At 37.5% G+C, this 20198-nt stretch overlaps 1 protein-coding gene across 1 annotated transcript in view; it reads right to left on the bottom strand.

Annotated features, from left to right (window-relative positions):
* The window catches only part of CNTLN (centlein), a 969919-nt gene that overhangs the window by 920559 nt on the left and 29162 nt on the right, over positions 1 to 20198 (bottom strand). Inside the window, exon 2 of the mRNA XM_053702639.1 lies at positions 5101 to 5189. Coding sequence (XP_053558614.1) covers positions 5101 to 5189 — 89 coding nt within the window. The remainder of the gene's footprint in view (positions 1 to 5100; positions 5190 to 20198) is intronic.

The following is a 20198-nucleotide window of genomic DNA, read 5'->3' as shown; positions in this document are numbered from 1 at the left end:
CAAATTATCCCATTCTTTGGAAATTACTGCAGAAATAGCATCAGGGACAGGAAAAACTTCTGGAATAACTACAGGAGTTTTAAAAACCTTATTTAAACGTTTAGATTTAGTATCAAGAGGACCAGAATCCTCTATTTCTAAAGCAATTAGGACTTCTTTAAGTAAAGAACGAATAAATTCCATTTTAAATAAATATGAAGATTTATCAGCATCAACCTCTGAGACAGAATCCTCTGAACCAGAGGAATCATCAGAATCAGAATGATGATGTTCAGTTAAAAATTCATCTGTAGGGAGAGAAGTTTTAAAAGATTTTTTATGTTTACTAGAAGGAGAAATAACAGACATAGCCTTCTTTATGGATTCAGAAACAAAATCTCTTATATTATCAGGAACATTCTGCACCTTAGATGTTGAAGGAACTGCAACAGGCAATGGTACTTTACTAAAGGAAATATTATCTGCTTTAACAAGTTTGTCATGACAATCAATACAAACAACAGCTGGAGGAATAGCTACCAAAAGTTTACAGCAGATACACTTAGCTTTGGTAGATTCAGCACTTGACAGCGATTTTCCTGTAGTATCTTCTGACTCAGATGCAACGTGAGACATCTTGCAATATGTAAGAGAAAAAACAACATATATATAAAGCAAAATTGATCAAATTCCTTAAATGACAGTTTCAGGAATGGGAAAAAATGCCAAAGAACAAGCTTCTAGCAACCAGAAGCAAGAAAAAATGAGACTTAAATAATGTGGAGACAAGAGTGACGCCCATATTTTTTCGCGCCAAATAAGACGCCCACATTATTTGGCGCCTAAATGCTTTTTGGCGCCAAAAATGACGCCCCACCCGGAACGCCGACATTTTTGGCGCAAAATAACGTCAAAGAGTGACGCAACTTCCGGCGACACGTATGACGCCGGAAACGGAAATAGAATTTTTGCGCCAAAAAAGTCCGCGCCAAGAATGACGCAATAAAATGAAGCATTTTCAGCCCCCGCGAGCCTAACAGCCCACAGGGAAAAAGTGCATTATCCCAAATATGAAACTGACTGTCTGAAAAATAAGGAAAGTTGAACATTCTGAGTCAAGGCAAATAAATGTTTGAATACATATATTTAGAACTTTATAAACAAAGTGCCCAACCATAGCTAGGAGTGTCACAAAAAATAAGACTTACTTACCCCAGGACACTCATCTACATATAGTAGATAGCCAAACCAGTACTGAAACAAGAATCAGTAGAGGTAATGGTATATATAAGAGTATATCGTCGATCTGAAAAGGGAGGTAAGAGATGAATCTCTACGACCGATAACAGAGAACCTATGAAATAGACCCCTTAGAAGGAGATCACTGCATTCAAATAGGCAATACTCCTCACATCCCTCTGACATTCACTGCACGCTGAGAGGAACACCGGGCTCCAACTTGCTGCGGAGCGCATATCAACGTAGAATCTAGCACAAACTTACTTCACCACCTCCATCGGAGGCAAAGTTTGTAAAACTGAATTGTGGGTGTGGTGAGGGGTGTATTTATAGGCATTTTGAGGTTTGGGAAACTTTGCCCCTCCTGGTAGGAATGTATATCCCATACGTCACTAGCTCATGGACTCTTGCTAATTACATGAAAGAAATTTAATTTTGACTAGACTATTCCTTTAACCCCTTGAGTGCTAACGACTGCTCTGAGCCGTCGAAGAGTTTCTCAATCTGGTGCTAACGACGGCTCAGAGCCATCGCTAGCACTCTCCCACCTTGAGGGAGATCTGGGGGCTCCCACCCGCGCAATGACGTGATGATGTCACCGCACAACTTTATTTAAACTTAACAATGTTAAGTATAGGAGCAGGGGGCATGCTGCTTAGAAGCCTGTATCTCAGGCATCTAAGCAGACACAGACCCCCAAGACCCATCATTGGAAAGGTAATTGCCTAACCTTTCCAACAGTGTAAGTCTTGGGGATCTGGGGGGGAAAAAACTTTAAAAAGCTTAGCACCCAGGTGGGAAAGTGCTTAGCACTCAAAGGGTTAATTTCTATATTTACTTAGCTCTATATCTAAAAATGCACAGACTATTACAAATGTACTAGTTTATTTTTCAGTTTCTTTGTGTAATTTTCTATCTAGGTTTTACCACTGATCTTTAATGTGAGAAGATAACTCTACTGAGTACAGAACAAAGCCTAAAAAATAAAAGGCTTTGTATGAAAACTGTTGAAGTAAAGCCAATTTCAATCTGAATAGAAACAAGTAGGAATTGCATTTTGAAGCACAATTGATACTGCTGTATTCTTAACTGGCTGATAGAGACAACTCCCACAACTTCATTGATGGAGAGAGACAATACTCCACCAGCATAAAAATAATAATAATAATAATAATAATAATAAAAATAAATAAGGAATGCTTCTGCCTTCTTTTAAATAAAACAAATTAAATTGTAAGACCATTGTTCTTTTGTTATTTAAGGCTATGAACCTAAACAAATACTTTCATTAACGATTACCATCTGGATTCTAAACTCTCTGAGGATGCAGTATATTATCAGCAAATGTGCAGGCTGTGATAAATGACTAATAAGGATATTCTGTTGAAAATTTGCAGTTTTCACTATACTCCTAAAATGTATGTTGTTAGGGTAAATCTAACAGAAATCTTTTTTATGAATAAGAAAATAAAAAAAACGTTCCAGTACTTTAATCTCCTTGTTATATTCCTAGCCCTTCGGGATTCTTTTATATAAACTTTTATTTTAATTACCGGTCTTTCGTACAATTGATAGATTATTTTAAAAGTTGAAGATTTGGCATATATGGCACATGACATCACAAAATCTTTTTTTTATATATGTTTTAGAACATTTTAAAGGGGCAGCAAATTAGAATGTAAACATTTCAAGATTCCAATAGAGCATGCAGTTTTAAACATTTTCCAAATAACTTTTATATTTAGTTTAGCTACTTTCAGTTTGTGTCATTTGTTAAAGAGAGCATATTTAGGTAGGTGAGCAGTAATGTACTACTATGAGCTACCTTGTGATTGGTGGCTGTATATATATATATATATATATATATATATATATATATATATATATATATATATATATATATATATATATATTATTTACTTATGTTAATATACCAGCTGGCATGATTTCTAGCGGAGACAATTTGGTATATGATACAAATGTGTGGGGAGATTAACATACTCTAGAAATGTAGACATAAAAAATCTCTAGCATATTCTGACAGAACACTTAAATCACGTAAACAACCGAGGAAGTGATTCTGATACTATATGTGGTTTCGTAATATTACACACTTCTCTACATACAAAAGGAACGAAAATCCACTGCCCTCATTCAAAATGGCGACAGAGGGGCACTCAGGAGGCAAATCAGCCTCACTAATGCGTATAAGTAGATCTAGGTTGGGGGGCGGCCCACACCTCTGATGAAGTAACCCATTGGTTACGAAACGCGTTAGGCCCCGCCCCGCCACACGCTGACATTGCACGCTGTGCTTACACATCTACACGGAGCTGCATAAAGGATTGGACTGCTTTATTACGAATTCTTATAAAGCAGATCTGCGAATATCCTTTGGTGCTCCATATTTGATTTTATGTATAGTAGAGCGCATTAGCCACCTGTGTTTCTAGCCTTGCACGCTGGATGTAACACCTGTATGACTACAGCTCTATAGTGATCTTCTGCAATACGAGGAACATCTTTTCTTTGCCTACAAACAAACTCTTGTAGGGGTTTTTTAACTTGCACTGTTAAAAGTAATTTTATGTATATAAATAAACACCTGTTTTTATCTCTATCAATTGGTAGTCGTGTATATTTTAAAATAGTACACATTACCCTACTCCTATGCCCTAGCCCCCTTTAAATAAAGGTTGCAGAGTTCCAGGGACACGCTGCAGACTGCAAGGAATAATTGGAGACCTGAGGACATACAGGAGGACTACAAGAGATGAGAGTATACTAACAGAAGTGCCTTTTGCATACCTCATACGTTGAGGTTGAACCAGGTGAGAGGGGATTTTTTCCCACGGTTACATTATAAGCAAATGATCTGAACGTATTACACGAAGTGTGCCTCTTGGCGCTTGTCTTGTCTCATACTCTTTCAGATTTCTAAGAGGAACCTCGCCCTGCGGGGGATCATTCTTCTTCTCTCAGACGAGCAGCCTATTCCTTCATAGCACACAGGAACTAGCATTGTGGATATTAATGAACAATACACATCCATAGACTTGCCACATTTGACTGAATGAGACTGTTTGCTGCCTAACCTGCAAGTGTCTTGTGTACATATATATTTTCCAGTAGTGGATGGGAAGATATATTAAGACTAACAGCATACTCATACACTTCTGGCGCTGATTTCTAATATATATATATATATATATATATATATATATATATATATATATATATATATATATATATATATATATATATATATATATATATACATATACACACACACATACTTCTTGTCATTGGCTTACCAGATGTGTTCAGCTAGCTCTCAGTAGTACCATTGGGAAGTAAGGCCACTTCAATCTAAGTGAAGGATATGCTTATTTGTTTTACTACAGTATCATAGAAAAAACACTTATTTTAAAGCCAGTACAACACATTTTATAGCTTGTTTTAAAAGAAGTATTCGCTAAACACTAGTGTTCCATTTGTTATGTAAGCAACAAGAAAATGCATTCATAAGGTTTTCTCTGATTAAATTGAGGCGCAAGTAGCAAGAAGACAGCATTTGTAATTAAGCTTTCTTGTCTAATAGTGTTCTAAGATGTTTGGTAGGTTTCCTGTGGAGGAGTCATACTCAAATGATTTTTTATTTATTGATTATTTACTGGGCATTTTAGAATCCAAATAGTGGATTAGAAGGACTTTATGATTTATTTTGTGGCCGTCTTAATACTTTTAGGCCTTCTAAAAGATCTACGGTTATACTACTTAGGGAAATACTGCACCATACTCATTAAATATTTCAACAAAATCATTTCAAATGTGTTAAATTGCTTTGACCATTAAGATATCCTGAAAATGTAATTTTCTTACCTCTCCACAACTAAGCTGATAGCTTGTGTTATATCTGGGTTTGCCACCTGGAGACGTTTCCATAATGACCATACAAATTCTTTGTCAGCCTACAAAAAAAAAGGTAAATTTAAGAAATACGTAAAAAAAACATATTACTTCAAAAACTGCTTTCATGATAATATAAAGAAACTGTTGATTACAAGAAATATAAATAATAATACTTTGATCATCTATACATCTATTATATCAGCACCAGTCAGCTGATTTTATGGACCACACAGCTAACATTTTAGCCAACATTAAAGGGACATAATACTCATATGCTAAATCACCTGAAAGTGATGCAGCATAAGTATAAAAGCTGAAAGTAAAATATCACCTGAACATCTCTATGTAAAAAAGGAAGATATTTTACCTCACAATTTCCTCAGCTCAACAGAGTAATTCCCGATAGATAGAGCATGTCATTTTTAAGACACTTTTAAGTTCACTTCTATTTTAAAATGTGCTTTGTTCTCTGAGTATCCCTTGTTAAAAAATGAATACGCACATATCATACACTAGTGAGAGCTGCTGCCAATTATTGCCTGCACACATTTGTCTCTTGTGATTGGCTAAATAGATATTTTCAGCTTCCTGTCAGTAGTGCAATGCTGTCCCTTCAGCAATGGATAACAAGAGAATGAAGACAATTTTAGAATAGAATTATATTGGAAAGTTGTTTAAAATTGTATGTTCTATCTGAATCATAAAAATTTTTTGGGGTTTACTATCCCTTTAACTCTCAAGAGATTTCATAGTAAACTTCCTTAAACTAAATAGGGAAATAACATGAATGTGCATGAAGCTTGCTCCCTTGCCTGTCCCAGGCATACTGATTTGCTGCTTAAAGACCTTTACAATGGGGTGTGAATACTTAGGACATTTTGAGGTAAAATATCTTCCTTTTTTACATGTTCAGGTGATATTTTCTAGTCATTTTTTTTTACAGCTATGCTGCATCACTTTCAAGAGTTTCAACATCTGGGTATCATGGCCCTTTAAGCTAAAATTAGCTCATATTACATGTTCACAATGTTTATTGCACATATCATTAAAAAAAATCTATGTTAAATTATGCCATAAATTTGTGCTTGGATGTAAGAAAATGTTACACCGCCCCCACCCAGCTACTTCATAATGCCAACAAATTCTGTTCCCATCACTGATAGAGATAGATAGATAGATAGATAGATAGATAGATAGATAGATCTAGCCATGTCATCTAAAATATAAATTTTGCTTACATTTATAAAATGATTAACTACTGGCTAAAGGTACAGTAACTTTCTATTTTATATACACATCATCCATCACACAAATTGCAGATAATAAGAAAATGTTTGTATATTTTCATTTTTTTCCATTGCAGTCTTATAACTATTTAGTTCACTTTAACAGGAACTAGAATAGGGACCAAAAAACAATCTACTGTAAATAATAATAGATGCAAATATTTTTGTCTGGTATGTGTGAATGATAATGCAGAATATTTACTAGTGGTGTTCCTCAGGGGTCAGTTCTGGGGCATGTTTTATTTAACATAGATATCAGCAAAGGGCTACAGGGGATAGTATGTCTGTTTGCATAGGATACAAAATATTGTCATAGAGTAGATGTTCCAGGGGGGTAGACAAAATGAGAAGTGATGTACAACAATTGGAGAATTGGACAAATGACTGGGATCTTAAGTTTAACACTGCAAAATGTAAAATTATGCATTTAGGGAAGGAAAATCCAAACGTTACAGACTTGGGAATTATTTTGAATGACTTAAAATTTAGTAAACAATGTAGTATTGCAGCAAGGCCAGTAACATGCTTGGTTGTATTGGTAGAGGTATTTTCAGCAAAATAGTAAGGTTTGTATACCATTTTACAGATGATTAGTTATGTACTTGAGTATTGTGCGCAGTTCTGGAGATCATATTTCCAGAAAGATATAAACAATCTGGAATTTGTGCAAAGGAGGGCTACCAAAATGGCACATGGTTTAAAAAAAAAAAAAAATTACCTAAATATGTATAGCTTAGAGGAGAGAAGGGAAAGAGGTGATATGATAGCAACTTTCAAGTATATAAAGCCGAGACAGAGTATTTTTCCTAAAAAGAAGAATTCAAGAACAAGGGATCATGATCTCAAGCTGAAAGGTAGTAGATTCAGGACTAATTTACAGAAGCACTTCTTTACAGAAAGGGTGATTGATTCTTGGGATAAATTTACACAAAAGGTGGTAATGACAAACACTTTGTGGACTTTAAGAATGCCTGGGATGACTTCCGGTGAGTGGGCAAGGAGCAAACAGTGTAAATTTGGAGCTCTGCTTTTACATCAAGGTTTAGCGTTTCAAACTCTAGGCTAAACTGGGCCCATGTGCGATAGTCCTTGATAAGACCTGTGTCCAGACCAAAGGGGCACTGGAGAGCTTTCCATCCCTCCACCCACCGAAACAGTCGAACGCAGGGAGTGTGGACAAATCTTTGTTTTAAATATAATAAGAGGTCAGAACAGAGCATCTTTGTTTTAAATATAATAAGAGGTCAGTACCTCTTACCTAAAGAAACTGGATGAGGACAAGGTGATCCCCATATACGGGTGAACACTAGCGCTAATATAAACTGAGCAAGCTGACAAAAATTTGTTGGGAACAAGTGTGTTGCAAGTAACAGCTGTAGTACACACCGTAGTGGGGAAGTGACGCACCCTGGAGAGGAAGTGGCTGGCTTGCGTGTTGTGAGACTTGGTTCCCTGCTTGGAACCTAGGGAGTGCCGATATTCGAGTGGTGCCCTGTGCTGAGAGAGATTCACCACAGCACGAGGGAAGGCACGATAACCTGCAGACTCATCTCTCTGTGCAGCGTACTGCTTGAAGGTCGGAGGCTGGGAGAAAGGGCTGAGTCATGGTGCCAGTGAGGGCAGTAGTGAACGCTCTAGGATCGAACTCCATGACGAGCGCAATAGTTGGTTTGGAGCTTCTGGCAGCTTGGCAGAGTGTAAGCTCTTTTTCACAACCGGAGGTAAGGTGGTAAATCCATCAGAAAGTGGCCGATGTGAGGGGCGCTCCTTGACAAAAGGCTAAATCGTGGTGCCAGTGAGGGCAGTAGTGAACTCCCTAGGATCAAACTCCCTGACTACCGCAATAGCTGGTTAGGAGCTTCTGGCAGCTTGGCAGAGTGTAAGCTCTTTTTTTCACAACCAGAGGTAAGGTGGTAAATCCACCAGAAAGTGGCCTATGTGAGGGGCGCTCCCTGACAACTGGAAGAGGTTGGTAACCTTGTGGCAAAGAAGGGAAAATAAAGGACACTTACATCAAATAAGGTTGAATAAGAGAAGTTCTTATTTCTTTGGATGGTATAATTAGTAAGCTCAATGCAAATTTCCCAATCAGTGTTACCACTCCGGGATCCTAGGATGCGCACAGTCCCACACGTTGTATCCTTTAGGATTTAGAAAAGAAAATGTCCAAATGTTTCCAAAGATAGTCTTGTTATTAGGACTCTTCTCAAAAACATGCACAAGATGATCTAAGATGATCTAAGACAAAATAAAAATAAAAAGAAGGCGCCTCTTGATGCAATAAAATTTCACGATGTAGAATTCTTTCCTCTATGAAGCAAAAAATATACTCACAAGTGGAGCAGCACCAAGCGTGCCGATTGAAGCAGACTGAGATCTCACACTGTCTAAGCTCACTGAACCAGGGTGTGGAGTCTGCTACTCCCAGCTGGGCTCAATCAGCCTCACAGGAATAATGATGTGAACACAAATGATTTTAAACAAATAAAACACCATTTATTAAAAGCATGTTAAAATCTTATAGAGCTGATAAGCATATCTAGCTCTTAAAACAGGTACGCAACGAGTTTCTCAGCTTTGCTGGCTGTTTCCTCAGGCATAATCTGTTTTATGTTCACATCTACCTAATAAAGGTTAACATAGTCAATCAAAATTGATCCAACTAACAAACCCCTTTTTTCATTAACTCCTTTGGTACTACCTAAAACATGTATATTTATATCACCAAATATACATTAATCAAACTATTAAAAACAATATATAAAAAAAAATTAAGAAGAGCATTAGATAAATCGCATTAATTCAAAAAGCATATAAACAATTCAAATAAATATTATATAGATCACCTACTTGTTGCAACAAGACATATAAATAATTCCTACCAGCATTATATAAATCACATATTTGTTGCAACAAGCTATATAAAAAGACTATATAAGCAATATACTGATCGCGTATTAATTGCAACATTGGGATTCCTATATGTATCCAAATGTGGTCAATACCTAATAATAATAATCGCAAATTGCAAAAAAGTTTGACAGGAAACATAAGTTTGTGCACACATATGAATAAATCCTATATTCAATCACTCGTCTATTAAGCCAAGAAATCCCATAGTGTGACAAGAAATATAAGTTTGTGCACACATATGAATAAATCCTAAATTACAAAAAAGTTTTGAGATTTTAAGATTTTAACATGCTTTTAATAAATGGTGTTTTATTTATTTAAAATCATTTGTGCTCACATCATTATTCCTGTGAGGCCGATTGAGCCCAGTTGGGAGTAGAAGACTCCACACCCTGGTTCAGTGAGCTGAGACACTGATCTTAGTCTGCTTCACTTGTGAGAATATTATTTGCCACATAGAGGAAAGAATTCTACATTGTGAAGTTGTATTGCACCAAGAAGCGCCTTCTTTTTATTTCTCTTTAATTAGTAAGCTCTACTGGGACTAGACATACATGGATTTTACCAATAGTATTACAGAATTACCATGACTATGCATACTACTGCTATCCCAGGCCAAGAGGTTTAACTACCAACTTTTTGAGTGATTATCTTTCTTACTCGTATTCAGTATATATATTGCTTTTTGTATGTATCTTAAATGTGAAGCATGAGATATTCTGGATTAATAGTTATGTATCTGTGTCAAGAATTAAGAGTGAAATTTTTATTGATCTTTTTCCATGGTAATTATTAATTTGCTAAATTGATAGAACGCATAAAGGGTTTTTGGCGTTTTTGCATATGGATATATATCTAGGTAGCCGCCTAAATAAAAAAAACAGTGAAAGAAAACAGAGGGTAACCTATGAAGCGCTAAATGAGTCCTCAATAATAATTGCAGATACTATTGGTGTAGATAAGGATCCTCATTATATAGTTCAACAAATCTCTTTTATATTTATCCCTAAAGTAGATAACTTGCAAAAATGTTTAGACAATATAACTGAAGAAATTAAGCAAATAACTACAAGATTTATGGAACTAGCGCTTTCCATAAAGTGCTTCAGAGGGTCCCCTCTGTTTTCTTTCACTCCCAGGACATACTTGAAAACGAGAGAAATCTCAAATGTATCCTTCCTGATAAAATATTTTATAAATAAATAAATAGAGAAGAGAGTCTCAGATTTAGAGGATACTTCCTCGATACATTCCAACAAAATGGAAACTCTCCTTAAACAAAATCAAGTTCTTTATCAGCGTCTTGAAGATCTGGAGAACAGATCAAGACGAAATAATATCCGTATATTAGGGATACCTGAATCTATTAAACCAAGTGAACTACTGCATCTTATTGAAAATATTCTTCCCAATCTTTTAAATCTGTCACCGAATGGATTTAAAGGCAGTGTAGAACGTGCCCATAGAATTGGCTCTGAGAAACTGAAAGAGAGAATTCTCACACAACCCAGGTAGGTTATTGTTAAATTTTTACATTTTCAACTTAGGATTGCTGTGCTCCAAGCTAGGAAAATTACATCTCTTATGTTTGAAGGTTCAAAATTACTTATTTTCCAAGATTATATAATAGATTTAACAAAGAAATGTAAAGAGTTCTCACCCCTATGCTCTACTCTTAATAAAGAAGGTACTCTATCCATCAAAATTAAAAATTCTGACACCCTGGGGTCCAAATGTTTTTGACTCTCCTCAGGAGACGCAGAAGTTTTTGGAATCTAGCTCTAGGGAACCCCTTCAGCCCTTAGCGCATCAGTTTAGAATAAACCAAGAAGTTGATTGTATAGTTGATGTGTTAATGCATATGGGTAATATATTATAAGCCAGAAGATTTTTGCATTTAAAGGGGACAAGATACATAAAAACTGAGATTAACTTAGATTGTTTATCCAAAAAGGTTTTTGTTTATATTTAAGGTATTCTGGAATGTATCAAAATATCAAAGAAAAGCTGCACTCTCAAGGATGGAAAGTGAATAGACCTTTATTAGGTGAACAGCAATGTTTTCGGGGCACCTGCCCCTTTGTCAAGCTAAAAACATAGTGCACATATTGACAATATATACCAATCCCAATAAAACAAGGACCAATGGGAACACATTACATGGAAGGGGTTACAGAAATCACATGTGGATCAAGCAAAACAACATATTAACCCTTTTGTTGCCCTTTTAGTGTAACACAAAGGACCACGATTAAAAACAAACTGAGGGGAAAGCATTTAACATAGCAACTATACATAACACAACCACATTAATAGTACAAATGTCAGCACAATGAATATGTAAAATGATCTACAGCAGGGCATTGAAATCAATATCTCTATTCATGCCTTTGGGATATAATGTATCCAGTTTCCATATCAATTTGGCCTCCATGTAAAGAAGGTTCCTCTGTCTATCACTCCCCCTCGCAGGTTTTCTCTTAGCCTGATCTAGCACCATAAAGCGCAATTGGCTCACCTGGTGGCCCATTTGTAAAAAATGTGCCGGGACTGTTAGATCTTTTAGCCCTGGGATTCTAATATTTGATTTGTGTTGCCCAATGCAGTCCCTAAATCTTTAGGTGGTCTCACCAATATATAAAAGACCACATGGGTAGTTAAGGGCATACACCACATAGGATAAATTACAAGTATATTTGCAACCAGTGTAGGAGTGGGAAATTTCTCCTCCCTTCATGACACTATTGCAGTGAGAGCATCAAAGACAGGGGAATGTAACATTCTTCGGTTTGCCAAAGAATGTGGATACATTTGTATTAGAAGTAACAACTGCTTTAGTAATCCTTCTCCTGCAGGTGTAACCCTTGAGGTAGGCAGTTCTGTGCATTTAAATAAACTCTTTAATGTCAGGACAATATTCTCTTAGGATATGCCAATTGTGTCTCAAGATACCTTGTTGCTTAAATTGTTATATGTGCAGACAATAGTAAGTATCATTCTGCCGTCTAGATTGTTTTTTTTTTGTTTGTTTTTTAAATTTCCTTTATTGATGAAAAAGAGAATTATTACATAACAATCAGTAGTATAACAATACAATCAAGAAAAAGAAAAAAAAAAACAGGACAATTCTTGGAATAGTAAGTACATGAATGTGTCAGGTGCCATTAATATTGATACAATTTGTATTTGTAATTAATACAATAAAGCATTTGCTTACATTTTCGCCATATAATCCTCCCATATAAACTTCAAATTACAATAGAACTCCATTTGTTGGGTCTGAGTATAATGATATCTTTCTAGGGTCAGTAGTTGTGAGACATGGTCTCTCCACTCATTAACCGTGGGTACTCTCTGACTTTTCCACAATCGTGGTAGCAGCTGTTTAGCCCCATTTGTCATTATATGCAATAATTTTAATCTAAGCTTACATTTCAGTTTGGGAGGGTAGTTAAAAAGCAGTAATAGAGGATCTAGGTGAATCCTGTGCGACAAACATTTCTCCATCTCCTCCTTAATTGCCAACCAATATTGTCGGATGTATATGTAATCCCACCATATATGAGCCATTGATCCCACCTCGCCACAGCCTCTCCAACAAGTATTATTTATGTTAGTATATATCTTTTAGAGTCTAAGCGGTGTGAGATACCATCTATATAAAAGTTTCAGGTTAGTTTCCGTTATGCTTATTGAGGAAGAGGACTTTCCCATATTAACAAAAAATTATATCCCATTCTTTCTGTGAGATTTCTCTTTGCAGTTCAGCCTCCCATATCTTACAGTATGCGGGCAAGGATCTGGAGTGGTGACCCAATAAGAATTTATACAGTAGTGACAGACCTCCTCTAGTGGGGAGTAACATACAGTTTCAAATAGTGTGAGGGATCTTAATAGGCTGGGTTTCTGTGTGTTATGGGCAATATAGTGTAGTAGCTGTTGACGTATGTACCAGTCATTTGCAAGTATTGGGGCCAGTTCCTCTATCTCTTCTTCAGATTTCAATTTGCCCTCGCTTGTGAGTGTATGCACAGGGATTAATGTATTAATATTGGTCAGTGCTATAGTAGCAGTTGCCTTCTTAGCGGAATCTCTGGGTTATGTAGGATCGGTGTTAGTGGGGAGGGATTTGAAGAAATGCCCATAGACTTATTAGAGATGTAGTCCAACGTCTTGAATGTTTCCTGTGTAATTCTGGGGGGGGTGTTTTGCTCATGTTTCTATGTACCTTGTTGATCCAGCACATACCCCCTACATTAGGGCAATTAGTTAGTTGTTGTTCCAATCTAACGCATTCTTTACTCTCTCCATGCTTACACCAATCTATGATTCGGTTGAGAATGGCCGCTTGTCTATAATACGCCAGATTGGGTACTCCCAGTCCTCCATTCTTTCTATTTCTATACATAATTTTTTTGGCTACCCGTGGCCTTTTGTTTTGCCATATATATGAATTAACCATATTTTGCAGGGTGGTCAGGTAGGACTGAGGGATTGGGATAGGTACAGTTTGAAATTTGTATAGGATCTTAGGTAGGCCTGTCATCTTGAATGCCTCCATTCTTCCCACCCAGGACAAGTTTTTGTGTTCCCAGTTGCTTAATTCTCGCTGTATTTCATCTAAGAGGGTTTGGTAGCTCTGTTTGAATAGAATTTCCTGATTATGTGATATTTGGACCCCTAGATATTTGATAGAGGAATTTTGTATATTAAAATGATATTTATTTGCAATCTCCTGTAGTTCTGGCTTGGTGATATAAATCCCTAGCATCTCTGATTTAGTGGGGTTAATTTTGAAACCGGAGAATGCACCATATATATCTAATTCCAATTTTAGTGCCTCTAAGGATTGTTGTGGGGTTGTGAGCGTCAATATAACGTCATCAGCATACAATGCTTGTTTGTATTGGTCATTTTGGATCTGAATGCCTTTTTATATTGGGATTGTATCGGATTGTTGCAGCTAAAAAATCAATTGTCAGTACAAACAAAATGGGTGATAAAGGGCAGCCTTGTCTGGTTCCATTATTAATCAGAACCTTACCTGAAAGGAAATCATTTAATTTGATTTTGGCCGTAGGTGCATTGTATAGTGTGAAGATTTTATTGATAAAGCCCTCTCCCATTCCAAATCTCTCCAATGAACCTCTTAAAAAGGCCCAGTTCAATCTATCAAAAGCCTTTTCGGCGTCCATGGCAAGGAAGATTGATGGAATATTATATGTATGAGCATATTCAAGCAGGTTCAGTATTTTAGTAGTATTGTCGCTTGCCTCTCTATGGGGTGTGAAACCTACTTGGTTCGTATGAATTAGGTTTGGGAGGATTTTATTGATGCGTAGTGCCAGGATCTTGGCGAACAATTTCACATCCACATTTAACAATGAGATGGGTCTAAAATTTTGGGGCGTATCGGGAGGTTTCCCAGGCTTTGGAAGCACCGTAATGTGTGCGTCCAGCATAGTTTGGGGAAAAGGGTTCTGGTCATTGACTTTATTAAAAATGTCTAACAGATGGGGTATCAATATTGGGGCAAGGGCTCTATAGTATTGAGTGGAAAAGCCATCTGGGCCAGGGCTTTTTCTGGGATTAAGATCATGTATTGCCAATTTTATCTCTTCTGAGGTGATGGGTGCTTCTAGGTCTGTTATTTGTTCAGTGTGGGAATGGGGAGTGTTTGCAGATAAGTTTGAATGTCTATGGCAGCAAGCAAGCTGTCTGTTTCTTGCTTAATATTGTATAACTGTGTGTAATATTCCTCGAATTGTAGAAGGATATCTTTAGTGGAATAAACTTTAGTGTTTTTAGGTGTTTTTATCTCATGAATGAAAGTTTTTAGTTTTTTAATTTTTAGGGCCCTAGCCAGGAGTTTAACTGCCCTATTGCCTTCATAATAAAATCTCTGTCTAACTTTGGATCTGGTATCTATATATTCCTGTAATAATATATCATGAAGGGCTTTTCTGGTGTCCTGGAGTGATTGGGTCACGTCTTGATCGTCCTGATTTAGTCTATGTTTATGCTCTAGATCCGATAATCTTGAGGTGAGGTCTAAGTATTTCTGCCTTTCTAATCTTCTAAATTGGGCTTTTCTTTTCATGAATTCCCCTCTCATAAAACACTTATGAGCTTCCCAAACTGTAATTGGGTTGGTGTCACCCTTAGAATTAAAGAGAAAATATTCCTGTAATGCTTTCTGAGTCTTAGTGAGTTGTACCTCTCCCTTTAATAAGGAATCATCCAGCTTCCATATGTATGGGGTAACAGGAGTATTAGGCCATGCAATATCAAAATATACGGCCGAGTGATCCGACCATACTGTATGAGTGATCCCAGAATTTTTTATATGTTCCAGCCCTATCTGATTGGTGATCAAGTAGTCTAGTCGGCTATACGTCTTATTTGGGGAAGAGAAAAAAGTGTACTCTCTTTTGTCTGGATTAATAAACCTCCAAATGTCATAGAAATTATAATCTCTCATTATTTTCCAGTGTTTGAGTGTACGTTTAGATGTACTGGGATTTGGGTTAGAGCTGTCTACCCCTGGGTGTATGGGAAGATTAAGGTCCCCTCCTATAAAGATTAATCCTTTAGCTATATCCAGTATGCATCTAAATATTTTCCTAAAATAGGGAAGTTGTTGGGTATTGGGCGCATAGAGATTAATTAATGTAACTGGTCTACCGAATAGCAATCCGAAGACCGCCAGAAATCGGCCTTCTAAATCTGTGTATGTTTGAATGTGTTGAAAAGATATGACCTTGTGTATTAAGATGCTTACACCGCACTTTTTTGAGGTGCCATATTATGCCATTATAATTAGAGCTCATATATTTCGGCTTGTGAGATCGCTTGAAATGCGTCTCTTGTAGGAATAAAATATCCCCTTTTCTTTTATGAAAATCAGACATTGCCACAGATCTCTTGGCCGGAGAGTTAAGACCCTTTACATTTTGTGTGATAAATTTAAGTGTTTTGTTAGGAGTATCCATTGACGAGCAGTATAATAAGTTTCGATAAAACACACCATGTACAATATCCTACCGTATGCATTGTTATTACCTTACTTCGGTATCTAATTTGCAAACAATATAAACACATTAGTAAAATAAAATAGAAAAACAAACTAAAACTTAACAAATATATAGCAAACCAAAAAAATGAGCTAATGCCTACCCTACATCTGGGGGCAGGCATTGGAAACATGATTAACCACGGAACCTTACTCTAGAGGGGGGTCAGGGTCGATGGTGTTAATTACAGTGATCCCATTTCGTGTCTAACTGCTATGTAGGAAAATCATTTCATCCCTCCTTGTAATATTTGTAATAGATTAAATGAGGGACAAGATTCAATATAATACCCTTCAAGGAACCAGGGTTGAAGTTTGTAAAAAACCATAATATAACATTATATTAAGCTAACTCTGTAAAAAAAAAAAAAAAAGAGAACAAGCAGCTTAGATAAACATTCAAAACCAAACAAACAAAACTTATTCATGCTGGGATAACCCAGGCAAAGTCTATGATTAGTTACCCATCCTTTTTGGACAGTTCCTCTAAGTCTGTAGTCCTGTGTGGGATTTAGTCAAGTCCCATCCTCAATAACTGCATTATTCGCCCGTCTTTTTTCTGGTGGGGCGCCTTGTGAGGAAGGTTTCTTGTTTGCTCTTGAGGATGTTTGCTGCCATCTCTCTGTTTGCAACCTTTTCTCTCTTCTTGGTGGAGTGTGTTGCCGATTATCGTCTGATGGAATGTCTGGTGGATCCAGGTCTAAGGCCTTACAGAATTCTGGGACTTCTGAGACTTTCCTGCATGTCAGTCTCCTTGTATCTCGCAATACATACAGCTGAAAGGGGAATCCCCAACGGTATAAGATTTTCTTATCTCTCAGCAGCTTAGTTAAAGGTGCCAGTTCTCTGCGTCTTTGTAAAGTCCTCGGGGACAGATCAGCATAGAATTGCAGAACCGTCCCCCTGAACCGTATAGGATGATTCTTCATAGATAATGTCAGGATTTCTTCTTTATTCATAAAGCATTTACATTTTATAATGACATCTCTGGGTGGCACTGTGTCTGGAGGTCTTGGCCTTAATGCTCTGTGGGCTCTGTCCCATGGCATGTCAACCGGTTGTTGTGATCCTTTTAGGTGAGCAAACAAAGCTGCGAAATAAGTATAGAAATCTTTTGGTGGCACTGACTCGGGGATCCCCCTGATTCTAAGGTTCTTTCTCCAACCCCTGTTTTCAAGGTCCAAGTTTGTCACTAAGATCTTCAATAATATCAGCTTGAGAAGTTACTTGATCCTGTATGCTAGTAATCTCCTCCTTAACAAGATCTGACTGGTCTTCAATGGCTTCCACTCTAAAACCCAGAGTGTGTATGTCCTGCTTAATTTCCGCCATCTCCTCTCTCATGCAGGTCCTGACAATGTCTGCTATATCCTGCTTTGATGCCAGAGAAGACAGTAAAGACATAGGCACATTTGTAGATGTTTCTTGGTCTTGTGAAATTTCATCCTCCAGTAATGAACTGGAGGATGATTGCTCTCTGAGGTGTTTTGTCGGTGAGGGTCTTTTATGTTCTGAGGCTGAGAAAAAGGAACTCACCGAGTGGTCCTTCCCCAGTGACTTTAGTTGTTTATGAGGCTTAATACCCTTCTTTGCAGCCATAGTAAAACAATTTTGTGTTCCTGTGTGGCAATGTGTCTTGGTAGCGTTTGTTGTTATTGTTATATTCCGTTTACCATGCAGCACACAAGTGATATCAAATGACCCTTTATGTTAGAGTTCACCTTCTGTGCTTTTTACATATATAAATAAGCCTCACCGGTTCTTAACTGTAATACTGAGGGAGATGAGGCAGAGAGCAGCTATTTGTGCACTAGTCCTGCATTAAAATTGCATGGCTCAGCGTGTCCCTTAGTGATATAAGTGCGTGTGTATAGGCGGCGTCATCTTGCGACTTTTTCTAGCCTGGGATTGTAACGCACCTCTATCTGTAGACTGGAGTCGCATCCGGGATGAAAGTGAGAGTAGCGGGTGAGTGGCTGGCACTATAGAGCTTATCTTCCTCGTTTGCGTGCTGTTTTTTTTCCCTGATAGGCCTAAATCAGGCAGTCTCCTCTCTCTCTCTTCCGTGCCCCACACTGCCAAAGTCGCGGTCCGTGTATAAATAAAGTTACCGCTTCATTCCTGGTACTTTAAGCAGTTGTTCCCTCCGGTTTCTTCCAGCTTTCAGGTCACAGTAACTTAAGTTTTTATACTTTGAAAGTCCCTGACACACCGGAGCTCTGGATTTAAGCAGCCATCTTAGCTGCGGCCAAGCTCCGCCCCCCGTCTAGATTGTTTTTTTGCGGAAATTACATCTCATATATTCTAATTCAGAATTTAAATAGCCACGTTTTTCAAATTTGGACTGAGTCTCATCTAGCCTACATTCTTTCTTAGTAGGATCAGATACAATCCTGTCCACCCTAAGGAATTGGGATTTGGGCACAGACTTAAATGGCAGGTGGATGAAAGCTTTTCCTATGTAATAATGTATTTCTGTCTGTGGTCTTAACAAATAAATCAGTATTAAGGTGACAATTTTCCTTATAAACCATGGTGTCTAAAAATTAAATCTGTCTGTTATCTTGTTTAGATGTAAACTGTATAAAAGGCACTGATCTCTCAATATCGATCCTTAATTCTGTGAGACACTCAGGGGGACCCTGCCATATTATAAACAAATCGTCTATGTACCAATAAAGAGGGGGTAATTGTACACAACAGTTTCCTCAATATGGTCCATTACCATACAGGCATAGGATGGGGCCACATTGGACCCCATTGCTGTGCCTGTTTTTTGAAGGTTAAACATTTTATCAAATTGAAAATAATTTTGAGTCAGGATTCTTTCAAGTAAATCCATCATAAATCCTATTTGAGGTTGATCTACCAGTGAAGGTTGATCTACCATTTTTTTTCAAATGGGCCACCAGGTGAACCAATGGCGCTTTATGGTGCTAGATCAGGCTAAGAGAAAACCTATGGGGGTGATAGACAAGAGGGACTGTCAGGATGCCAGGAATCAGACTGAGACGAGAAGTGCAAAAATAATCACACCTTTATTAATAGCAAAAAATAATAAAAAGTCCACAAGTCAAATAACAAGCCAGGAGTCAAAACCAGAGCTGGTAGTCATACGAGCCGAGTCAGGAGCCAAAGCAAGAAGTCAGACGAGCCGGAATCAGGAACAAGGAAAACAGCAGAGTCAGGAACAAGCCAGGGATCAGAAACCAGGAAGGACGTCAGGCAGCCAGGTAATACACAGGAGCTCTAACAAACAGGTCTGAGACAACGCAAAGGCAAAGCATACTGAACAGAGGCCCTTTAAATAATAAGTGATGACATCACAATTCTGAGACTGCATCCTGTCTCACATGGATGATTCACACCAGTCTGGCCATAAAAGGAAGTGTAGGAAATGAGCAGCATCCCCCACAATGCACCATAGTCAGGAAGAGAGGTGAGTAAAATGGCTGCAAGCAGCACATGGCAAACACAACAGGGAAAAACCCTGACAGGGACCTTCTTTACAAGGAGGCCAAATGGATAATGAAACTGGATACATTATATCCCAACGGCATGAATAGAGATTTTGATCTCAATCCCCTGCTGTAGATCATTGACAATTGTGCTGACATTTGTACTATTAATGTGGTTGTGTTATGTATAGTTGCTATGTTAAATGCGTTCCCCTCAGTTTGTTTTTAATCTTGGTCCTTTGTGTTACACTAAAAGGGCAACAAAAGGCTTAATATGTTGTTTTACTTGATCCACATGTGATTTCTGTAACCCCGCCCATGTGATGTGTTCCCATTGGT

This window comes from Bombina bombina, chromosome 2 (assembly GCF_027579735.1).
Source record: "Bombina bombina isolate aBomBom1 chromosome 2, aBomBom1.pri, whole genome shotgun sequence".
Lineage (NCBI taxonomy): Eukaryota > Metazoa > Chordata > Amphibia > Anura > Bombinatoridae > Bombina > Bombina bombina.
This window is presented reverse-complemented; position numbering and strand designations above follow the sequence as displayed.